The 23,891-nt window shown below is 37.7% G+C and overlaps 2 protein-coding genes across 5 annotated transcripts in view; both read left to right on the top strand.

Annotated features, from left to right (window-relative positions):
* Nucleotides 1-23,891, top strand: part of LOC131299227 (probable LRR receptor-like serine/threonine-protein kinase At1g05700) — a 52,731-nt gene that overhangs the window by 10,528 nt on the left and 18,312 nt on the right. For 2 of the 4 annotated variants that reach the window (XM_058324856.1, XM_058324854.1), the window contains exons 1-5: nt 10,666-10,823; nt 12,047-12,593; nt 17,202-17,692; nt 18,725-18,860; nt 18,940-19,011. In XM_058324856.1, the coding sequence (XP_058180839.1) occupies nt 10,733-10,823; nt 12,047-12,593; nt 17,202-17,692; nt 18,725-18,860; nt 18,940-19,011 (1,337 nt within the window). In that variant the 5' untranslated portion in view covers nt 10,666-10,732. Of the gene's footprint in view, nt 1-236; nt 957-10,665; nt 10,824-12,046; nt 12,594-17,201; nt 17,693-18,724; nt 18,861-18,939; nt 19,012-23,891 lie in introns of those variants that run through there. The other 2 variants (XM_058324858.1, XM_058324857.1) reach the window with 2 other exon arrangements.
* Nucleotides 20,025-22,886, top strand: LOC131299260 (probable LRR receptor-like serine/threonine-protein kinase At4g29180). The gene is made up of 4 exons (XM_058324904.1): nt 20,025-20,438; nt 21,018-21,080; nt 21,176-21,365; nt 22,185-22,886. The coding sequence occupies exons 1-4, from the start codon at nt 20,174-20,176 to the stop codon at nt 22,606-22,608; spliced, it is 942 nt and encodes a 313-aa protein (XP_058180887.1). The 5' UTR covers nt 20,025-20,173; the 3' UTR covers nt 22,609-22,886.

The raw sequence follows: 23,891 nt of genomic DNA, 5'->3' as shown, positions 1-23,891 counted from the left end.
TGCAGTCTACAAAGAAGCCAAGTTCAAGAGAAACTCTCTATGGATACTTTGGACATTTTAAGAAGCATCTCAACGGGTGGTATTGAATTTTAATTAAACAACAATAACATAAGTAACAAATCATTGACATGCAACCCATTTAAAGATTAGAGAGAAACCAAAGATAAAAGTTTCCATGATCATCTCTAAACTTTTCAGCAACTAAAGGTTATAACTATATATCATGCTTCTTGTAGGTATATAGCATCCAGTAAGCTGAATGAGAAAAGCGACGTTTACAGCTTTGGAGTTGTGCTATTGGAATTAATCACAGGGAAACCTGCAGTACTAAAACCCCCTGAAAACACTCCTTTGGTCAAGTGGATTGTGTCTATGGTTGAGAGAGCTCAAATCAAGGAAATCTTGGATTCGAGGTTGAATAGTGATTTTGACACCAACTCTGCTTTGAAGGCCTTGGAGACAGCAATGCCATGTGTGGAACTCAGTTCAAATCGAAGGCCAGAGATGAGACAAGTTGTGGTAAATTTAAGAGAGTGTTTGGAGATGGAGAAAGCCCGTGTTAGGGCTCGGAAGGAGAATGAAGAGCACAATTTTGCATTCGACAATAAAGATTATGTCATGGCTAAAAGTTTGGTTGGTGGTCCTTTTGCAAGGTAGATTAAGAGTAGTCTGTGAATTTGTGTTAGAGAATGTTTGTCGAGCGATAATCTTGATTATTATTTGTGGGGCTTATGTGTGATTGATTGGAGAGACGTACAGGAGAAGATGAGAGCAAAGGAGATGGGAGCCAAGGCTGGAGGAGAGTTGGATTGTTTGGTATTTAGTTTTTGCGTTGAGAGTTGGTTTATTTGGGTGGCTAGGGCTGAACATGATTGTGTATAAGATGTATGTGTATGTATTGAATTTGGGGATAAGTGTGTGTGATTGAGAGGAGTGAAATTATGGATTTTTTTTTTTTTTTGTTTGGGGGGGGGGGGGGGGGGGCGCGGGGAATTTCTTTTATATCCTTTCGACTTTTTTTCCCGAATTTCACTTCAGTCCTTCTTTTTTAAATTTGGACAATATTATCCTTGCAATTTCAATTGAGTTTCAATGTGAATCCTTCATACCTTTCCGTCCAATTTTTGGACGGAAAATAGTCATGTGAGATACAAGTGACAACTTTACAATGTTATATTGGCCATTCTCTTCCACCTCCTTCCCTTTGAAAAACCCTAGTCTTTGAAAAACTCCAGCCTTTACAAACACGTATGAATTCTATATATGTTCCCTCAAAATCGGCTCTCTCTCTCTCTCTCTCTCTCTCTCTCTCTCTCTCTCTCTCTCTCTCCGTCCGTAGTCCTATACCTCTGTTTAATGTACCAAAAAAAACGCCCCTGTTTTGAGATCCAAATGAACTATTTCTCTTTCCATTTTTAAAGTCGATCATGTTCTTGACCCAAGTAAATGTACAGAATATCAAGTTAGTTGAGCAAAACCAAATTGTGGATTTAGATGTAGTGAACATGGTTAAAAACGATTGTGGTTTAAATAGGAATTGGGTGTTTTTTTGTGAGGAACAATCCAGTCTTAGTTGCTTTAGTTGTCTGTAATTTTAAAGCTTTTAGTTGAAGAACGCCATGGAAGCAATACACGTATTTTAATGTGAGGAACAACATTTACTGACTTTCTAAAATGTCCATTTCTGAAAACTCAATAAAATTACGGAGTATTGCAAAATAATGTGGCGCGGCGGTGTGGCTTGAGTTTCCTATTCTTTCAAAAACAAGTGTCTACCGCCGTCATCCTCAACAGCTTGGACTTGCACCGCGTCAACACAAACGGCTCGTTCATTAGCTTTTGCTCTATCAATGCCGTCATTGACATCGGAACCAAGTTTCTTTGTTCTCAAATTGCTTCAGAAACCGACAACAACTCACATCATTTTCCAATTGGATTTGTAAAGACCCGGTATTTTTTAATAAATAATAATAATTTCCAAAACAAAAATATTATTGTGCTCGTTAGTTTACTTAATGCGAAAAATTATTTATGTCATACCAATTTTATTTCCGTAATCGATCGTGTGCGTGCGTATCCGGCGAGTAAATTCCTTATTGTGTGTATGTGTGTACACTGGATCATTTTACCCTTCTTCATTTCATACTTTCGGCTAAAAAAAGAAAACAAATTACTCATCCTCCCAATTTTACTACAATTTTCTTACCCAGTGAACCAGTGGTTTTTGCCCTCCCTCATACATTCCATTAACCACCAGATTTTTTCCCAACCTTTTCCCGTTCTTTTATTTCGGCAGCCGAGGGAGCAAGATCCCTTAATCTTTTCCTACATTCCCTCAAAATGAGACACATCATCTATGCCCATGGGTTAATATCCCCCATGCAAGAAACCAGAACCCATCTTTATACTCCCCCTATTCCATTTCTTTTCTTATTTCCCAGCGACTATTTTCTCGGCAGAGAGAGAGAGAGAAGGTAGCCCGGCCCGGACTCCTCCTCTCCTCCGGTCACTGGCGCCGGTTTCCACCATCATTGCCGAGCACCACCACCAACCGGAGCCACCATCATTACCACCGTAGCTCACCAAGCTCGCCACCAAAATCAGCTCCGAAGCAATCCGAACCCACCTCAAATCGCCTCCAAAACAGCCCGGAAAAATCAGCCTCGACTCGAGTTCCGTTCGGGCTCCGAAACCGCTCAAAATCAGCTGCATTTCAGCTCCAAAGACTGTCCAGAAATCAACTCCTAATCAGTCACCGTTCCCGCCTTAAAATCAGTCCATACCGTCGCAGCCGAGCTCCGCCACTACTCCGACCCGCCACCGAAACCTCTCCGAAAAACCATCTTGCTGGATGAGAGGTAATCCGAACTCACCTCCCTAAATATATATTATATTCTGTATTGATTGTTTCATGTTTTGGTATGAAAATAATCGAACCCGACGTCGTGGGTCGAAGTCCGGCCGAAACCCGGTTTGTTTTTCCGAAAAACATAACGGCCCTGGAATTTGAAATGGAAATGTAATAATTGCAGATTAGTCCTTCAATTTAGATTAGCTTATAAATCAAACCCATGGGTATTAAAAACTAATATTATAAGTCCCAAAGGTAATTACCAGTTTCGACTAAATCCTAGTTTTTGCGATCATGAATTATTTTGGTACTGACAATACACCCGAGATGATTATGAGTAAACGTAGATTTTAGTTGGAAAGGAAAAGAGAGAATAAAAAGAAGTACTTGATTTGGTTTTATCGAATGATTAATTTTACCGCATGATTTCTTTTATCACATGATTAAATGTTGTTAGCATGATAATTATGTTTATTTAAAATGTTGGATTGCATGATCCTTTACTGTACTTGTAGAATGGACAAATAGGTTCCCGGGGTGGTATACGATTAGAGGATCACATAGACGTTGATAAGTAAAGGATAAATGAGAAAGTGATTGAGTCATGGTTTTAAGATAGGTGCTAACAGGGGCCCAGTCTTGTAGTAAGATGGGTGCTAATAGGGGCCCAGTCTTGTGTTAATGGGTGCTAACAGGGGCCCAAGTTGTTTGAGAAACGTAACCCTAGGTAGGGCACAGTGGTGATTGGCTGCGAGAACAGGTTTGATTCCTTCCTTGTGTGGTTGCGTCGACTGTAGATCTGAGTAAATAATTTGGTAGCTATCAGCGGGACACAACAAGGAGCTGTCTGAATCACACTGGGTTGCCTTACGCTGGAGGTTAAGGGTAGGAACGGATCTGTAGATAAGATCCGAGATTTCACTTAGGTTGAAGAATAGTAATAAAATGATTAATTGTTCTCTTTCATGTTATATCAATGCATTTCAACTATATTATATTGCTTCTAAGTTACGAATTCGGGTGGATTTTGGCTACTGAGCGTCATCGCTCACGGTACTATGTTGTCCTGATAACTCGAACGCCAGCAACTGAAGATGGGGCAGAAGGGTCGTATGAGAAAGTGAAGTGACGTTGACCGATAGCAGAAGGGCCATGGGCAAAGAATGATTTGATGACGACCAATGAAGAGATTGTCGACTTTGAATTATGTCCTTTAGTTGCTCTGACTAATTTAAATCGACCTTATTTTGAGAGCTTTCTGGTTTATTGGAAATTGTAATATTTTGACAAATTCAAAATACTTAAACTACATTCAATATGGTTGTAATATGGTGACACGGGCTTTTGGACCAATGATGTAGTAAATTTATGAATTTCTCTTTGGAAAATTGTCTTTAGAAATTTTAAAGCCTAGAAAAAGAAAAATATCTTTGGAATCTCTTTTCAATATTTTTTAATGTCTCCGAATTTTCGGGGCGTTACAGGATTTCATTTTATTTTTTTTTGCGATTTTGCCAAGGCTGGGTATTTCATGGGGGATGGGTAGAATGGAATGACCAATACACCCTTGTAAACTAGTCACGTGTACCGCACGTGGCTATTTTCCGTCAAAAAATTGGACAGAAATGTACGAAGGGGTCACATTGAAACTCAATTGAAATTGCAAGGATAATATTATCCAAATTGAAAACAAAATGACTGAAGTGAAATTCGTGTAAAAATTGAAGGGATATAAAAGAAAATTTTCCTTGTATGTATATTTTTTTTTCCTTGTATGTAGTATTTTGTTTAAAGATTAATGAAATCAGAGTTGAGTGAATGATTTTTTCTCTGTATACCCAGTAACAAATGTGAGGTTCCAAATCGATAAGTGATTTTGGACTGGATGAGCTTATAATTTCAGACCTATATTTTGCATGTTTGGCTGATTGCTGATAAAGCCATGTTCGATCGCTCTTATGATTTTACTTTGGAAATCCGTAAAATTACTATGTGATGAAACAGTCTTTTGTACTTAATCGAGACCCCTCGCAAATGGGCTGTGGAATTAGCCCCAGAATTAATCGAGGTATGTGAAAATTGGCTCAAACACCCATTAAACATGCGACTGGATTAGGGTTGGACTATTTGCGTGCTCATTAGGTACCCATATGCATATGAGAGACTATCTAAACTGTAGTGTTGCCCTTAGTAAAAAATGTTCCTCCACCCATTATTATCTCATTATTTATTCCTTTAATTTTATGAGGGAAAAAATGATTCCTCCACCCATTATTATCTCATTATTTATTCCTTTATTTTTACTGAGGAAAAAAGATGGGTCGGATGACCAGCATAGTTGACCCTCTTAAGCATTTACATTCACATTGTTAATCCTACATTAGAGGTACACGGGAGCGTAATCGCTACCAAATCTTCCATTATAAACGATAATAGGGTTACAAGAGTTAATCTTCCCTAGCAAGCAACTAGAGGTATACAAACATCGCCCTAGGTATACAAACTAATTGAGCGACTCTCTAATTAATCATGTATGTGGGACCCGTGTGAGTCTCACACAACGCATTGTCAGCAATCGTTGGTGAGACAAGGGGCGATGTCGGCAATTGTTGGTGGCGGCATCAGTGGTCGCGGTCGAGTAGGTGGTTGGTGTTGGGTAGTGTGTTTGGTTTGGCGACAATGGAGACAGTGGCATCTTGGTGTGTTTGGTCTAGCGACAATGGAGCTGGTAGTGTCTGACCAGAGTTGATGGCGCGGCGGTGGGCGTCGGCATGGGGTTGGTTGTGGTAGTGGTGGGCGTCGGCATGGGGTTGGTTGTGGTAGTGGTGGTAGGACGCGCAAAAAGAGGTTAGCATGAGGAGAGGAGAGTGTTATTTTTTCCAGTGCATTTATTTATTTATTTTTAATGGTGTTGCAGCTGACATGGGCCCACCCGTCACGGGCGTCGTGAGTTGGGTCGGGGGCTGGATTCGGGCGCTGTAGACCTATTGGAATGATAGTGGTGTCAAGGAGTGGGGATGGGATGTGGTTCGAGGCGTTAAAAGGTTTTTTGATTGCCTTGAAGCCAAATATGGCAGGCGGCACATTCAAAGGGGAAATACTTGACCATTTAGCGCCACTCTGTTGCACAGTTTTGGCGTGTCTCTGTTTTTTAATCTCGATCTTCATTTTCAATTCAAAACTCGAAAGTGTATTTAGAGGATGTTACTATACTCACCTCGTCCATTTGAATTCTAAATTCTAAAAGCTCTGTTCTGAAAGCATTTCTCAATGTTTGTAAATATGTGTCCTAAGAATATATAACTTACGCTAATTACGCAAAATCTTTTTTTATTAACGTGCGGTCGTGCATTGAGTCCCGTGTCGTTGTGATTTTTTTAACTAGTGACATGCACCGACTCTATCTCCATATTCGTGTCTGTATATCTCGTCAAATTTCTTGAGATACGAGGTAGCTAAGCTGAAACCTCTACCAACTAAGCCCCATCTCTCCCCTCTTTGTTGAACCGTCACATATATTTATGTTGATGATTATCAGACATTCGGATAAAAAAGAAAGAAAGAAAGATTATCAGACATTCTCCATGAAAGATTCTTTCCTGGGCTACCGGTACGTGACTACGTGGTCCTGAAGTCCAGTTTGTTAGAGAAATTAAGCTTGTCCTAGTTGGTTAGCTCATTTTCCTCCAAAGTGGAGGCGCGAGTTCGAACCCCACGGGAGGCACGACCGGTATCTATGGATTTGAATAGCCTCTGAACCCACTGTCAACTAACATACTAATTACTAACTCCCCAGCACCACTAATGTAAAAGACGACCCAAAAAAAAAAAAAAGTGTTCAGTTTGTTAGCATATGAGAAGACTTACCAACTTTTTATTTACAGGTCAAGAAATATTGGCACTTTGCGTGGAGGAAAAGTCCATTTCCATCCTTTTTTACTTTTTCCTGTTTTCTATTTTATTTCTTTCTTTCTTTATGGTGCAAGAATAAACGTCAATAGAAAATACGAAGGTTTACGGGAATAATACAACACGAAAAATAAAGCTAAAATGGAAAGGTAGCTTTTGGCTGTACGTCTACCATAATTTAAAGAAACTCGAATGGCCACGGTTAATTATTTTTGGTTGGTCTATCACAAGAAAAACAAAGCTATTATGACAATAACGAAGAAAAGAAAAAACAAACTAACAAGCAATCACACAATAACAGCGGCGGCTCCATGAATTCAACCAATTATACCTGAGAAATTCAAATTCGCTGAGTTGATGAAGGCTCGCACACAGATTTTTTCACTTTTTTTTTTTTATCACGAGCCTAACACCTTTTTCTTCAAAGTCCCCATTTAAAAACCCGCTCATATATCACCGTTCAACTTCTACATTAGCCTCCACTCTAGGCTCAAATTGCCTTTATTAACTGTAGTTTTCTTGATCAACTTTTATTCAATTCTCAAGCTGAAATCAGCCCTTCATTATGCAAATCGCATGCTCTTCATTAATAATCTATGGAAGGCCAAGGAGTATCACCTACGTTTCAATTATGGCTAATATATCCTGCCAACTCACTGGCAAAACTAGCTCAAGAGTTTCGTTATATGTGCGCATCTGGACGCCAAACTGTAATGAGTCACATTGAGGCGCGCAACTTGCAATTAATCAAAATCTCACACACACACACACATCACATATGCATCTATTATTATTACATTTTTTTTGATACTTCGAAATATATCTCAATTATTATTAATATCATAAAGGGAACGTGAGCGTGAGTCATATAGGGAAAGCTTTAAACGGCTATTCCTCGTCCACCCTAGCAGTCAACCAACACCGTCCCAACCTCTCAACACCCTTTTCGGTTCGCCTACCCCTGCCCTCCACATGGTACCTTTAAACCCAACACTAGATGGCAGTGGCTCGAGCTACAACTCGGAGGCCACAACGGGCGGCGGGAGGCAGTATTCGCAATTCTTTTGGTAAATGGATTGGCGATTTGTGCTGCAAATTAGGTTTTCTCCAATTCCTATGTGCAGAGATGTATGCACTTTAAGGAGGGCTTGAAATTTCTTTAAGTAAGGAATATTACTAAAGTGGAAATTGAAGTTGATGCTTTCCATGGTTGTCCAATTAATTCCAGGCTCTCGGATAATGACAATCACCATCTCACACTTTCCATCCGTGAACGCGGGTCAATCCTTCGTCAATTAGGGTCCCTTTCCATTGAAGCGTATCCAAAGGGAGGGCAACAAATGCGCGGACGTACATCTTGGTGCGAGAAGCTAGAAACTTGTCGTAGGATTTTCTCTTTTATCTCTATTCCAAGTTGTATTAGTAATCAAGCATTCGATGATGCAAGGGGTGTTGAATACCCCAGGACTTTATAATCTCTTCTATTTATGATAGTAGTTTCTTTATAAACAAAAAAAACAAAAAACAAAAGAAGAGATGTGTGGGTCGAAAATGTTCTTGCTTGATCAAACTAGGCTGCGTATGCTTTTTACTTTTGGAGGCGACTATTCGCAGTTCCGTATTTTCTCTCTTAGCCCACTATATTTCAGTAAATAGTTGTTGAAAATCATACATAACGGAGTAAATAGCTATTAAAAATAATATTATATTTCGGTAACTACATATCGAAAATATGTTCAACCTTCGGTAAACAACTGCCAAACATACATTTTCGATAAATAGTTGTTAAAAAAAATATAATATTTCGGTAATTATATGCTAAAAATATATCTCAATTTCAGTAACTAACTGCCGAGTATAACTAAAAAACATTTACGGATTAATGGAGAAAACACTGTCTGCCAATAGTCGCCCTCTTACTTTTTAGCAGAAAACCAATAATCAAACCCTATGCTTTTTACTTTTGGCAGCTGCTAGGAAAACCGCAGCCCTGTGTGGGATGGTCCCATGTTCAGGAATCAGGATGACTGACGACTTGACTTAACTTTTCCAATAATTTTATCACCACACTCAATTACTGCTCAATTACACACCTAAATACAAATCATGCTACTAGTACAGATAATCTGTGCACGGATTTTGTGATAGGGCCCACCACAGATCCCATACAAATAATCCGAGCCATTCATTAAATGTAAAATATTTTTTCAAGAGTCCCCGTAAAAAATCAGCTCAATCTAATACCTATAAGTACTCGATCCAATTATCTAAATTTTCATTCAGATTTTCAGGTAATGAAAAGTTAGATGATTAGATCAAGTACCTATAGATATTGGAATGAGCTGATTTTTTACAGGAACCTTTGAAAAAATGTTGGAGTAGTTCAACATATTATTGTACGTTGAACAAGTTGTGATACTGTCCGAAGTATTTCTGTGAGTCCTCGAAATGGAAAGATGCCGGAAAGCTTGATTGACTTTCTCACAGAAACTTGGATGGATACCCTCATAGAAAGGCAACTCGAAGCAGAACACAAGGAAAAAAAGACAGATCAAGATACCTATAATATTAATTAACAATTTGAAGTTGCATATTATCCCTTTCTTCCAGCATATCCGGTTGATATAAAAATGCACGTACACGTATAAATATTGCTATTATTATTTTTAAGTGCTTCTGCGTTGTAACGTGTATTTTTTCATATGGTGGATTATACATGTGTTTGATGCTATAGAGTACGTGAGCCTAAAACTTTTTAGTATTACCTATATAGGTTTTCTCCCAAAGGGTGTTCAAGCGCAACTTATGTGTACTTCAAAACAAATCGTGCAGTTCCTCTCACAACTCTTATACATTTGTACGCGTGAATTGAGATGACCCTAAAATGACTTATTTGTTAGCGTACGTACGAGAGTCTGAGAGTTGAGGACAAAGCCCCGTTAAGGTGCAAGAAAAGAAAAGGAAAGTAGTATGAGAAATGTCAGACTTTTCTGCATTATTAGGGTGTTCAACTAGTTGGAAAGTTGGGAGGCACGTCTCTAACATTTCTACTAGGATTGATGTTCTCTCAAAACTCATCTTAAAAAAACTTACAAGATTTTGCAAGAAAATCTTGTTTAATTTTATGCATGCTAGTTTCTTACATGAGAGTTGAGAACCATTTTTCTGTATATTTATCTGTACAAGAAAAGTGAACAGTACGTGACCGTTTGGCCGAGGAACTTTCAGTGGGAATAGTAAAAAGTTTCAAAATCACATAAAGCAAATCTAGCTTTGAAAATCTACCATACAATTTTACATAAATAACCGCGTGCGTCTTGTTTACGGGACATATGGTACTTAAACGCGTCTATTAGTCGAAACGTCTTTGTCAAAAACTTTTTACCTTAATTTAACTTTATTATGTCTAGTTTTTTGTCGTAATTTTTAGGGTTCGTTATTGATCTCGATGAGATGAATCAGAAAAGTATAATAATGCAAAGTATAATAATGTAATTCAATGTTAAAAAAAGTTCATACAAGACAACTCTTTAGACAAAAAAGACAATTGTTCGGCCTTTAGTGGGGTTTTGTCCTATTGAGTGTTCTGAATTGGCTTCTTGCCAATTTAGGTATTGGGTCTCGGATTGGACTGATTGTTCCTCTGAACAAGATGTTATTTCCTTGCTCCTAGTCTTGTAACAATTTCAAGTTTATGAAATTTTTTTGCTGTTCAAAAAGAAAAAGACAGATGTTTCGTATTTTTTTCATCTTTAGTGAACTTTTTTTCCCCTTTGGACATAATTTTTGGAGTAACTTGTTAAACTCCTCTCGTCGAGACGGATGATTAATTGATAAAATATAATGCAAATCAACAAAAATTCAAAAAAGACGAACAAAACACACAATATGAAAAAGACCAAAATTAAAGTTGACGAGAATAGTGAGTCTTCATCCATCTCTATTATATATTCACATATCCCGGAACCGAAGATGAGCCAATCAAGCAGAACAATGAAGTCGTTATTCATGGTTTGTGGGTGTTTAGCTTTCGTATTGCTGGTTCATGTACAAGCCCAATCAGGTCTCTCTCTCTCTCTCTCTCTCTCTCTCTCTCTCTCTCTCTTCATCCGCTAATGTTGGTTTCTTTAGAGTTTTAACCTTTTAAGGAGAACTCTCTCTCTCTCTCTTCATCCACTAATGTTGGTTTCTTTAGAGTTTTAACCTTTTAAGGAGAAATATAGTATTGACACTTGAATTCAAATTAAGAAATTCCTTTCCATCATTTTCCATTTTCAGTCTTTCTCCTTTGAGCAGATTCCAATGAGTTTATAGTTTATTTTTATGGAGAGAACAAACATTAATTTAGGACATTTTAAGATGAAATAATAGACAAACAACTAGGCAAAAAACTTTAGTGTACTTCTCCGAAAGAATTCTACAGAAACAAATTTTGAAATTAATTCATCACCCATACCGGCCTATTTTTTACTACAAGAACTGCCTTGCAAAATTAAGGCTAAAGTTCGGCTAGCTAAGCTTTTTGGGCTTTTTGAGATCGAGTTTTGTTCTTATTCAAAAAAAATCGAGTTAGTTAGTTTTGCGCTGAATTTTTGTGGACTCAAAAAGCCCAAAAAAACTTAGCAGAACTTAGCCTAATTCTAAAAACTAAAACCGCATATTAGTTCTTTTCTTCTTCTTTGTGTTTTCTGATTTTCAAAAACTGCCCTAAAGGCACCAAATATTAGTACTTCACCTCCGTTAGAAATGAACTAGTTTTCCATGTCTGGAAATTAAGGGTTCGTTTGATTAGCGAGAAAAATATAATTAATCTCTAGTCATTGTTGTTCAAGTGGAACACCAACCCTCACACTCATTAGATATATTTGTCTTCTAACCTATGCAAGACTTGAGTGACTGAAATGATGGATATCATAGGCTTATATAGATACTAGATTAGGAACTCTTAATCCTCCTCCATCATGAAAACTAAGTTAACATAATTGAGAAAGTGGATTAGTAAAGAGTAGCTGCCACTTATCTCATAATGGAAGTGGGCAAAACTTAATCACCTATGTGACTAGGTGGGCTCCTAAAAATATGTCTTACCGGACTCCTGAGGAAATGACACAAGACCAAAAAAAAAAGGGCGGGGATTTTGGGACTGAAAAGGCAAGTTTTGCAACGAGTAAAATGGTTTTTCTTTTCCCCTGCCCGAAGCGAGTTTCACATCGGCTGATTTTCAACTAGATCTATTTTGTAGTATTTTGCAAATTAGGGATTAATTTCAAACACTAAATTTTGCAGGCTTCATAAGTATTGATTGTGGAATTCCTGAGGGTTCAGACTACAAGGATGAAAGCACAACAATATCTTACACTTCCGATGCGGCGTACACAGACGCCGGGACAAATTACAACATCTCTTCAGCGTATTATAACACCGGCACTTCGATGCGGCTCTCAGACGTGAGAAGTTTTCCCCAAGGAATCAGGAATTGTTACACCCTACCACAAGACAAAGGCAACAAGTGCTTGATCAGGGCATTATTTATGTATGGTAACTATGACTCCAAGAATCAGCCACCAGAATTTGCGCTCTACCTCGATGGGGATCAGTGGGATACAATAATGTTTGATGATGCATCAGATGTCGTGCACGTAGAAATCATACACAATGTTCCTACAACGACGGCTTACATTCATGTCTGCCTTGTAGATACTGGACGTGGAACGCCCTTTATATCAGCACTTGAACTAAGGCAGTTGAATAATTCCATATACCAAACGCAGTCTGGATCATTGAAACTCTTCAGTCGGAAAGATTTTGGGTTAACCGAAGATGAGAGAGTCAGGTAAGGCACCTTTTCAATATTTCGCGAGTTATCAGTTCTAAGGAATAGACAAATAAACGACTTAGTATGTGGTTAAAATGAGTGGTTCAGGCAGGAAAACGACTCAGTTCTTGAAAGGCTAGAATCATAGAGAATTAGGACACACGCAAAAAGTAGCTCAGATTCATCTTTTATATATATAGTACTAGGTTTTTTCCGTCGTGCAAGCACGAATATTTCGTGCCCGTGGAAGTGCTTTATATACCACAATTTGCAATTTTAATGAAATAACACAAAATTATACAACAATCTCGACACGCAGTCACATGTAGCCTTTTATGAATTTATCTTGTATTTAATAGTTACTACGATTCTCCTCCATCAAGAATTTTTTTCTCCTAATAATTTCCAACCATGACACAACACACAATTTCCAATCACTTATCACTTTTGTGACAATTCTTTATTAATGTCTATAGTTTCAATTCGGCCACGAATACACCCAGGGTACCTATAGTCCAATTTCTATGTTTACGTAGTAATTTAAATTACAATAATCCACGTAACAATCAACAGCATACAAAACTTACAAATACAATATTTGACATAATAATATTCTAATTTATTAAATATTAATTGATGAATAAGTCAAAATAAGCATACGGCGGTTTGAATAAAATCATTATCTTAAAAGATAATGTTTTTACTTTTTCTTTTACCAAACTGCTATTATCAACTTATATAGTATTCTTGAAATTTTTTTTCTTTATTATCACAAAATAAATATTTAGTCAAATAATTAATTATTATACTTAAAATTAAGTCTATTTCTCACATTTAGAATTTATAAAATATTTTCACTATATTTCTATTTAAAATATTATCTTTAACTACCATATTATTATTCATAGATTTTCCAAACTAATTTTTATTCGAAAGTGCATATTACTAAATTTAGTATTTACTTAACTTTATTTTTTTTAAAACAAAATACAATAAATGTTTAATATTAGATCTTTATAATGCGGTGATACGAGACTAATAAGGTCAATAATATATTTTGGGATTAGCCTATAAGTAGTAACTTTTTTTTTTTTTTTTTGCTAAAAGAAAATATCTCCTCATTTACATTTTAAATCCAAATCCTTACGTATTTAATTATTACATAAACTACGATTATTCAGATAAATTTATTAATCGCATAATTCTTCACCTACACATGAATTTCAATACCACAATCTACCATAAACCATCCAATTTAATGCAAGGCCTGCTAAAAACATTTCAATACAAATATGACTAAAAGTTAATGAAAAGAGGACTAAACATTAATTAATAAATTAAATTCAGGTCACCATCTACATCAAAAATTAAGTTTTGGTCCTATTTCCATTAAAATGGAGATTAAGGTTTCGGGTTTCCGGAAAACTAACTCAAACGCGATTCTAAGCTTGGGTAAGTGTTGCACGGTGTCCGTAGATTGCTATGGTAGTTCCAAAATCTCGAGGCGGCATCCGGCGGCACTCCGGCGGGGCCCGCGGCGGCGCCTAGGGTGTGAAACCCACTGTACGAGGCTGTTTTTTTTTTTTAAAACGCTGATGTCAGAGGAGGTGGCTCCTCCGAGAGAGAGGTTGGTTGAGGAGGTGGTGGAGCACAGCACGGCGATCTCGCGAGGGTCAGATCCAAACAGCTTTCATCCATGCCAGACCCCTCTCACCCATTCTCTCCCTCTCTCTCCTCCGTCTTCTACAGAGATGAGATGGATTACCGAAGCATGGAAGGAAGGGCCAAGCGAATGGCCATGGCGTGGTGGGAAGAACCGCAGATGAACAGAGAGAGAAAAGACTCTGGTGTTGCCCTTTTTAAGACTCGGCACGTTGCTGCATCTGCTGCTCCATGAGAAAAATCTACGGTTGAGATGAGGACAACATTCTTCTGTTGCCTTGGACATAAATACCCCTGAAGGCTAGCTAGCAACTCCTCCAATTCAGGGGCTTGATTGGAAAAATTGGACCAAAAGTTTCCAACCCTTTTAACGTTCTTTTATTACAAGGTTAGATATATGTGCCACACATACTCGAAATAAATTATATTGGGTCAGCATGATAATGATCGATTTAGTGGTTTTCGTACTTACATTTTTCGTAAAACAAATTGAGCATTGTTCCATGCATATAAAACAACACAGAATTATTTACGTCGACTATCATAAAATGTGTTAATTAAATGTCTGTGTTGAATTCTGGACCATTAATGAGTAATAGTGTGTGTCTCACATGCATATTTAGACATTCTTCATAAAAGTCAAACACAACAAATAAGTATACTTGTATTAATTAATTTCAAAGACTAGTACACTAAACTTGGGTTTACAACCATGCGATCGATAGCTGGCAATCCCAATGAGAACACTCATCGTAGACTTAATAGAAAAACACAATTTAGGAAATCTCTTTTGAATATTTGAATATTTAATTACTCTTGTCTTAGATACCTCATTTACACTTAAGACTTGGACTTCACTTTGTTTGATTGTCAATTTTGAGATAAAAAAGTACTGGAGTATAAGTTTTTGTATTTTTTTCATTTTTAGTCAATTTTTAAAACATTTTAACGTAAAAAATATACTTTTGGTTGGATAGAGGTATGCTATATACATCTAAAAAGCAAAATAGATAAAAAGTAATTACTAAAGGCGAAAAACACGTACGAATGACAAAACAGTGAACAAATTTTGATACTCCCTCTGTCCTTTTTTTAGAGTTTAGTATGTCATTTGAATTGTCCTTTAATAAGTGTCTATTTTATAAAACTAGTAGCGAACGGTGATAGAATAGCAAGCAGGGGAAGTGTTTCCGACTTAACATTTAGGTCTTTTTCCCGTAACTAGAATTGAGTTAGAATTGAAAGCTGAAGTTAGCGATTCTACGTCTACATCACATTCCTGCATTCAGAAGAAAAGTCATAAATCAACAATGTCGGGCTGTGCATTAAGAAAGCAATCATTCTACTTACACATTCATTTACACACACATACTCACAATAGAGGTGGAGCCCGCACACACTACACATTCAGTGTGTGTGGGTCCCACCTCTATTGTGAGTATGAATGTGTATATGGGCGTGGAGTTAGGATTTTTGTTAAGAAAGTACCTGATCTATTATTTGGTAAAAGTACATTTTTCATTTTACCCTTTAAAGTAAAGGGCGCCGTTATTCGCAACCCTTTATTTTCTCCCATAGCTTACTATATTTTGGTAAATGGTTGTTGAAAATTATAAATAACATTTCGGTAAATTGCTGTTGAAAACAAGATTATATTTCGGTAACTACATGTCGAAAATATGTTCAACTTTCGGTAAATAACTGCCAAACATGCATTTTCGGTAAATAGCTGTTGAAAAAAATATTATATTTCGGTAATTGGATACTGAAAATATATCTCAATTTTGGTAACTAACTGTCGAGTATAATTGAAAATTTTTAACGGGTTATGGGAGAAAATAGAGGGCTGCGAATAGCGGCATCCTAAAGTAAATTTCGATTTGAAAAGTTAGTGAGTAAATTTGTAATGATGATACATTCATAGAAGATAAGTAGGAAAAATTGAGGTAAAAGTTGATGTAAAACATGTAATGATAATGTCTCCTTAGAGCATTCTCATTATAATAAGCAAATAGGTGTAGATAAACAAATTTAACAACAATACTCAAAAAACACCACACATTGTAATAAGCAAAGTTACAAGTCTTTTAGCAAATAACCAAATTTAACTCATTTCATAACCAAACTTAACAACTTTTACCAATAACAAAAACTCAATAACTCAAAAATACCTCACATTGGAATAATTTGGTGTAGTCGGGTGCGCGCGTGATTGGAACTCGTTTGCGATTGGATAAATGTGCATTATGTTTTGTGGGAGTTTTTTGGTTAGGGATGTAAAAATAATCAATGTGGAGGTAGAGATTGTTAAGTTTGATTAACGATAATCAAAATGCTGACGTGACACATTTTGGTTATTGATTTTGATTATTACCATTGCTGATGATCTTAACAAGTTAAAGTTACGAAACTGGATACTTAAAAAGAATAAATTTTTCAGTGGCATGTGGGTTCCATGTGTTGCCCGCTCGACGCATCTGGACCATCTATTTCGGTTTTAGACCGCTCAAATTTGGAAAGAGAAAAATGAAAGAGAGCAGCGGGGTGAGAGGGGGGGGGGGGGGAAGTTTCAATCTGGACCGTCTAACACATTTTGAAAGGTCCGAATGAGCTGCTCGGGTAACACTTAGACACGACCACATGGTACCCATCTAGTACCCAAATATTTCTCCTTAAAAATGGCCAGAGGAGTATAAAACACACGACGGTTGTGTAAAATATAACATATAATCTATCTCTAACTGTCCATTGCTGTAATAAATGGTCAGAATTCACTCAAACTTTTCCCCCAGAAGTGTATTTTTAAAATCTAGACCGTCCAAATACGTCTGAATGATCAAAATTACGCGTACAATCAACACAACGATTGTTCGTGTAGCATTTTTGCAGCACACAACGGTTCATGAGATTACTCATTGAGTGGGAGTGTTAAAAAGGGATTTCAATTCGTCTCTTGATTTGCAGGTATTCTGCAGATGTCTATGATCGGATTTGGATTCCAGATAACCCTTCATCTACACGGGAAGCGTTCAGTGCATCTTCTTCTCGTAACACCGATGCCTTGAGCGCCAACGACTACAAACCCCCGTATCCGGTCATGGCCACCGCCGTCAGGCCCGTCAATGGAAGTAATTCGTTGAACTTTTGGTTCGAAGTAGATTATCCGAAACAGCAGCTCTACAACGTGTACATGTATTTTGCCGAGATTGGCACGGCTGAACAAGAAAGAGAACTCGACATCTACATCAATGACGCCCCCTGGTACCTGGGTGTTGCTACTGACTACTCGCGACCGGTCACCGTCAATAGCACGTATTCTATTAGCGCAGATTCGCGGAACCTGAATTTCTCTATCCGTGCGACCTCTCAGTCCACTCTTCCCCCGATTCTCAATGCCCTTGAGATTTACGAGGTCCTTGGGTTACAATCTCCGACTCCAACTCACCAAAGTGAATGTGAGCTCCCATTAATTAATAAACTCATACTCTTATCTATTTATATATCTGCCTTTTCAACTTAATTCTCAACCGCTTCTTAGCTAAGGTAGACTTTAGGCTCATTACAAATGGTATTAGATGTAGTAATAGATCACGAAAAGATCAAGATCATCCGTTTCCAATATGTTCTTCTTTGCGGGTTGTATAAGTTGAAGTGTACTTCGAATGATAAATGTGGGCCCTTGATGAGCGAAGTTTGGAGGAGCAAGGGAAGAAGATAGCTTAACCTTTTGATGGGAGCTTAGGATATGTAGGCCCGGCGCCAGGGCCGGCTCTGAGATTTTGAAGGCCTAAGACGATCTTCGAAAGTGAGGCCCTTAATAATTGTAAACGAAAATCAAATAAAAAGTCAATCACATTGAATAATTTTGATTCGGATATAGTATTTGTTTGTAATGAGAAGTACCGGAGTAGTAGCGTTTAAGGGGGCAAAAGATGTATCCATACACCCACCACGCTGAATAATTTTGAAGGGCCACAGAGATTTTTGGCCATCCCGTGACCTTTTACTCCTTTTTGTTTGTTTTTTCCTGCATTATGTGTTCCATTTTTTTGGGCCATTGGGGCTTAAGTATAAAATGTCTTATTGGGTTTAAAATTGGTCCCTAAAACAACACATATATACTAGGTCCTAAAAATAAGTGAGGGCCCTATTTTTTTGACATTTTTGGAGAGCTTAAGGCCCACGCCTCTTGAGCCTTAGCCCAAAGCTGGCAGTGCCCGGCACACAAAGTAGAATTTAGAGGAGTAAGGAGAGACGGGGTACGGGAGGGAGCTGAATCTTTTTTATGAGAGGTTCGGGACATGTGAGAATACTATGATGATCTTTGCCCGGCAGAATTGGAACCTCGTAAATCTTTGTGTTTTTGTGTCTTTGTTTTTGTTTCTCTATTGTTGTTGCCGTCATAAAGATTACTATTTGAACTAGTTCTTGCCATATTTGTTTCAAGACGGTTAAGGATGACTTCCCTTTACTTCTGGCTATGGTAGTTGAGGCTATCAGGAATATCAAATCGGCATACAAGGTGGAGAGGAACTGGCAAGGAGATCCATGTGTCCCAATGAATTACTCATGGGATAACCTTCAATGCAACTATGACAGAAATTCTACTAGAATCATTTCACTGTGAGTTTCTGCATTGGAAAAACTGTTAGGCTATTTTACTGGCTATTTTTCTTTTGATTCTTGCCAACTTATAAACTAGGAACCTCTCGTCGAGCTCATTAACTGGCAACATGGATTTATCCTTCTCCGGTCTCACATCCTTGGAGTCCTTGTAAGTATAACTACGTGGTTGAGAAATATTACCATACGGAACTTGCTGCTTTGTTAAATGTGGTTTACTTTCTGCAGAGTTTATTTTGTATCCCCTTAAGTGGTTGATGATTGTTTCTTAATGCTACAGAGATTTGTCAAACAACAATTTAACTGGACAAGTGCCCGATTTTCTTAATGAACTTTCTTCCTTGAAGACTTTGTGAGTCTATGGAACATTTTTTTTTCTTTCAATACCAATGCAAATTTATTGGTTACTGACAAGGTACAAACTATTCGGAATCGACGTGCCTTTTGCAGAAACTTGTCATGGAATAATTTCACAGGTTCAGTTCCACCAGCCCTCATTGAAAAATCAAAAATTGGATCTCTTACACTGAGGTCAGTTCGGTTTTTAGTTTTTAAAATGGATCCAAAGGAAAACCATAATTCAAAAACTATGATGGCTAACACATTCATCTAAACGAATAGGTTACTAAAGATGGTGTAAAGTCAATTATGCATGTATATAAAATCTAGAAATGCAGAAGAAATAGATTTATCCATTGATGAACTGCAATGAAACAAAATATAGTAATCTTTCACTTCCCTTGCATTCCTTTTCTTATCTCATGTTATGTCCTAGATTGTTGGGAATAAGTTAACTATACCGAAGCCTTCTGATATTACCAAATGTCTCCAAATAGAATGGAGGGGAATCTATATCTTTTCCAGGCAGAAAATTCATCCAAATGCCAGGTAGACTCATGTGCTAGGAAGAAAACTTTTTTTGCACCCGTGATTGCATCTATTGCTTCATGTCTAGTCATCATGGTTGTGATTCTTGCCATCTGGTGGAGGTTGAAAAGAAGGAAACAACAAGGTACTTATCTGTGGATGATTTGACTTAAATGGCAAATTCCATTGAAATTATTTTGGTATAGTGTATGCTTATACATGAAATTTGTTCTGATATTGCTTATCAGCGCACATTGTAAAGTCCAACCCTGAAGCTGAAATGGTGGAGGAGAAGAAAAGACAGTTTACGTATTCTGAGCTTGTGACCATCACTAACAACTTCCAAAAACTACTTGGAAAAGGAGCGTTTGGATCAGTTTATGCTGGGCATTTGACTGACGACACTAAAGTCGTTGCAGTGAAGATGCTTTCCCTACCGTCAACTCATGAAGGGTCTAAGCAATTTCGAACAGAGGCAAGTCTCGATTACCCGTTTCAATGATTCTAGTTTCACTTCGGTGCTGGTGTCACACTACAGCAATTGTTGTATTTTGCAACAAGTTGATGTGCATTGGAAAATACAGGCTCGATTGTTGACAAAAGTCCATCACGGAAACTTGGTTTCTATAATGGGATACTGCAATGAAGGTGGACACATGGGGTTAATATACGAATACATGGCTAATGGAACCATAAAAGAGCATTTATCAGGTATGAATTGTATTAAGTTTCTGTGTTCATCTTGATTTCATGACTTAGAGTAACCAACTAAGAAGCAAGGGTACAGATAAGACACGCGACAAGGACAAAAACAATATATTTGTTTGAAAACTAGGACTCATACATTGGGTTCACGTTGAATATGACAAATATATGGTTTTGGTTTTATAAATTCATGTTAAAAAATATTAGTCATATCAAAGTGGTACAACAAACAAAAATAACGTTGACATCAAGGGAAAAAAGTCAATAAGTGTTCAAGGATGGCCGTTTTTACCTGCCCTAACGTTTTAAAATTAGCCTCAAATGTCCTTGCTGTGTTTGACTAGAACAACATAGAAAAATGTTGTATGCATAAACATATATGGGCATGTCGGACACGGTACATACGTTGTCTCTGTCCTTCCTAGGAACCGCTAAGGAGATTGATGGTGAAAAAAGCTTCAAAAGATATTGTAATATGGCTAATTTTTCTTCACTAAAATAGGTATTATGCCAACCTAGATTATCGTATGCTTTACTTTCGACATTTTCCAGTTTAACTTCGATGTTAATTTCTATCTTGTACAGAGAAAAATCCAAATATCTTGAGTTGGGAAAAGAGACTACAAATTGCATGTGATGCAGCACGAGGTGGGTAAACTAATTCTCATATCTTAGCGTTTGTGTTTGAGTTTCCTTATTCTAGATTCCCTTTAAGCTAACACAGTACAATATTGAATTTGCAGCATTGGAATACTTGCATGATGACTGCAAGCCGCCAATAATTCACAGAGACATCAAGACTTCTAACATATTGTTGACTGAAAATATGCGAGCAAAGATTTGTGATTTTGGGTTATCCAGATTAATGCCCTCTGACGGCAGGACTCATGTCTTAACTGCAGTAGCTGGCACACCAGGATACATGGACCCTAAGTAAGTTTTTGTGTTTTCCAGTTCGGTTCACATACCACTTTTCCAACATGGTGATATTCATATTATTTTGCAGCACTATTGGACCACGACCTTTATTTGACAAAACTAAACTAAACTTACTTGGATTTCTTGCAAGAAATGGGCCGATACAATATCTGTATACTTTCTTGTTTCCATTAGATCCCAGTCTTTCTGTTGACTTCATGATACTAAATCTTAAGAAATGGGCCGATACAATACCTGTATACTTTCTTGTTTCATATATGTTTAAATGGTTTGCAAGTTGATATGTTGCTTTTATTCTTGTAAAAAAGGTTTAGTGTTACTCTTTGAGAATCTTGCTAAAAGAGAAAAGGCCCGACTTCATGCAGCTCAAACCCAGACTGCCGGAAGTAGTTGCATCTCAGCCGCTTAGCAATTAATGGTCCAGATTTTTTGAAAACTCTGACCGATAGAAATACAACAATTTGTCAGAGTCTCTTAACAAATCTGGATTCTGAACCATCAAAAATACTTTTGAATAGCCAAGATTGCATGGACTGCTCCCTGCAGTCTACAGAGAAGCGAAGTTCAAGAGAAACTCTCTATGGATACTTTGAACATTTTAAGAAGCATCTCAATGGGTGGTATTGGATTTCAAACAACAATAACATAAGTAACATATCATTGACTTGCAACCCATTTAAAGATTAGAGAGAAACCAAAGATAAAAGTTTCCATAATCATCTCTATACTTTTCAGCAACTGAAGGTTATTTTTTTTCCGGTCAAACGAAAATTTGCAACTGAAGGTTATAACTATATATCATTCTTGTTGTAGGTATATAGCATCCAGTAAGCTGAATGAGAAAAGTGACGTTTACAGCTTTGGAGTTGTGCTATTGGAATTAATCACAGGGAAACCTGCAGTACTAGAAACCCCTGAAAACACTCTTTTGGTCAATTGGATTGTGCCTATGATTGAGAGAGCTGAAATCAAGGAAATCATGGATTTGAGGTTGAATAGTGATTTTGACACCAACTCCGCTCGAAAGGCCTTGGAGACAGCAATGGCATGTGTTGAATGCAATTTAAGTCAAAGGCTGGTGATGAGACAAGTTGTGGCAAATTTAAGAGAATGTTTGGAGATGGAGAAAGCCCGTGTTAAGGTTTGGAAGGAGAATGAAGTGCACAATTCTGCGTCCGGCAATACAGTTTATGTTAGTACACTTGGGAGTTCGGTTGGTGGTCCTTCTGCAAGGTAGAATATTAAGAGTAGTCTGTGAATTTGTGTTAGAGAATGTTGTCGAGCGATAATCTTGATTATTATTTGTGGGGCTTGTGTGTGATTGATTGGAGAGATACGAGAAGATGAGAGCAAAGGAGATGGAAGCCAAGGCTGGAGGAGAGTTGGGTTGTCTGGTGTTTAAGTTTTTGTGTTGAGAGTTGGTTTATTTGTGTGGCTAGGGTTGAATATATGTTGTATGTGCACGTATTTTGTTAAAGATTAATGAAATCAGAGTCGAGTGTGAATGATTCTTCTCTCTGTACCCAGCAACAAATGTTAGGTTCCAAATTGATACTACTCTGTTAACTAATTTTGGACTGGATGAGCTTACGTTTCTTACCGGACTACTTTACTGCTGAAAATCAGGACTAGCCTATGCTCTTTCCTGCCTACTGGTGGGACTGACTGCTTTCCATGCTGTTTTCCTATCCATCTATACTTGCTTCCCTCTTTCATGTTCAGCTGATTGCATATAAAGCCATATTCGACTGGTCATATGATTTTACTTTGCAATCCGTAGAACTATGTGATGAACTTAATCGAGATCCCTTGTTAATGGACGGGGGGATTGGCCTCAGAATTATTCGAGGTGCGGAAAAGCTAGCTCGAACGCCTGAGCTATATAGGAATAGTCTTTTGAACTTAATTGTAGCCAAACAACATGTTTGATTCCCAGACATGCTAATCCGACTCATTAGGTTACCCATATGAGAGACTATCTTATGTACTACCTAGGGGTGGTATTATGTAGTGCGGCCCTTCGGAATTATTTTCCTCTGTATCCAATGGTCAAAAATGTTCTCCACCCATTATCTAATTATGTTTTCCTTTTCTTTTTTTTTTTTTACTGAGAAAAAAAGATGGGTTGGCATGACAAGCATGAGGGGGCGGTAGATGTCCTGGGCTAAAAACCATAGTGTGGAAATTGTGTCAATACTCCCTTTTTCTGCTCAAATACTCGAAAACCATTTCATGAACTACCATTATGCCATCACTAATGTGGTAGCCCAGTTAGCAGGGTTCACTATCCTACTCGACAAAGACGTGGGTTCGGGTTCTGGCAAGGGCTTCGCTTCACCTTTGCGGACGAGTCTTTGGACCATTGATGGGGAAGCTTATGACAACTGTGTATCAGATGGTGCCATGGTGACGGTCCGTTCTCCCGGACGGTAGTTATGGCTTGATACTTCGGAATATATCTCTATTATTATTAATATCATAAAGGGAACGTGAGCGTGAGTCATAAAGGAAAAGCTTTAA

Source organism: Rhododendron vialii, chromosome 8a (genome assembly GCF_030253575.1).
Source record: "Rhododendron vialii isolate Sample 1 chromosome 8a, ASM3025357v1".
In the NCBI taxonomy this organism is placed as follows: Eukaryota; Viridiplantae; Streptophyta; class Magnoliopsida; order Ericales; family Ericaceae; genus Rhododendron; species Rhododendron vialii.
The sequence above is the reverse complement of the archived record's forward strand: the minus strand, read 5'-3'. Positions and strand labels throughout refer to the sequence as shown.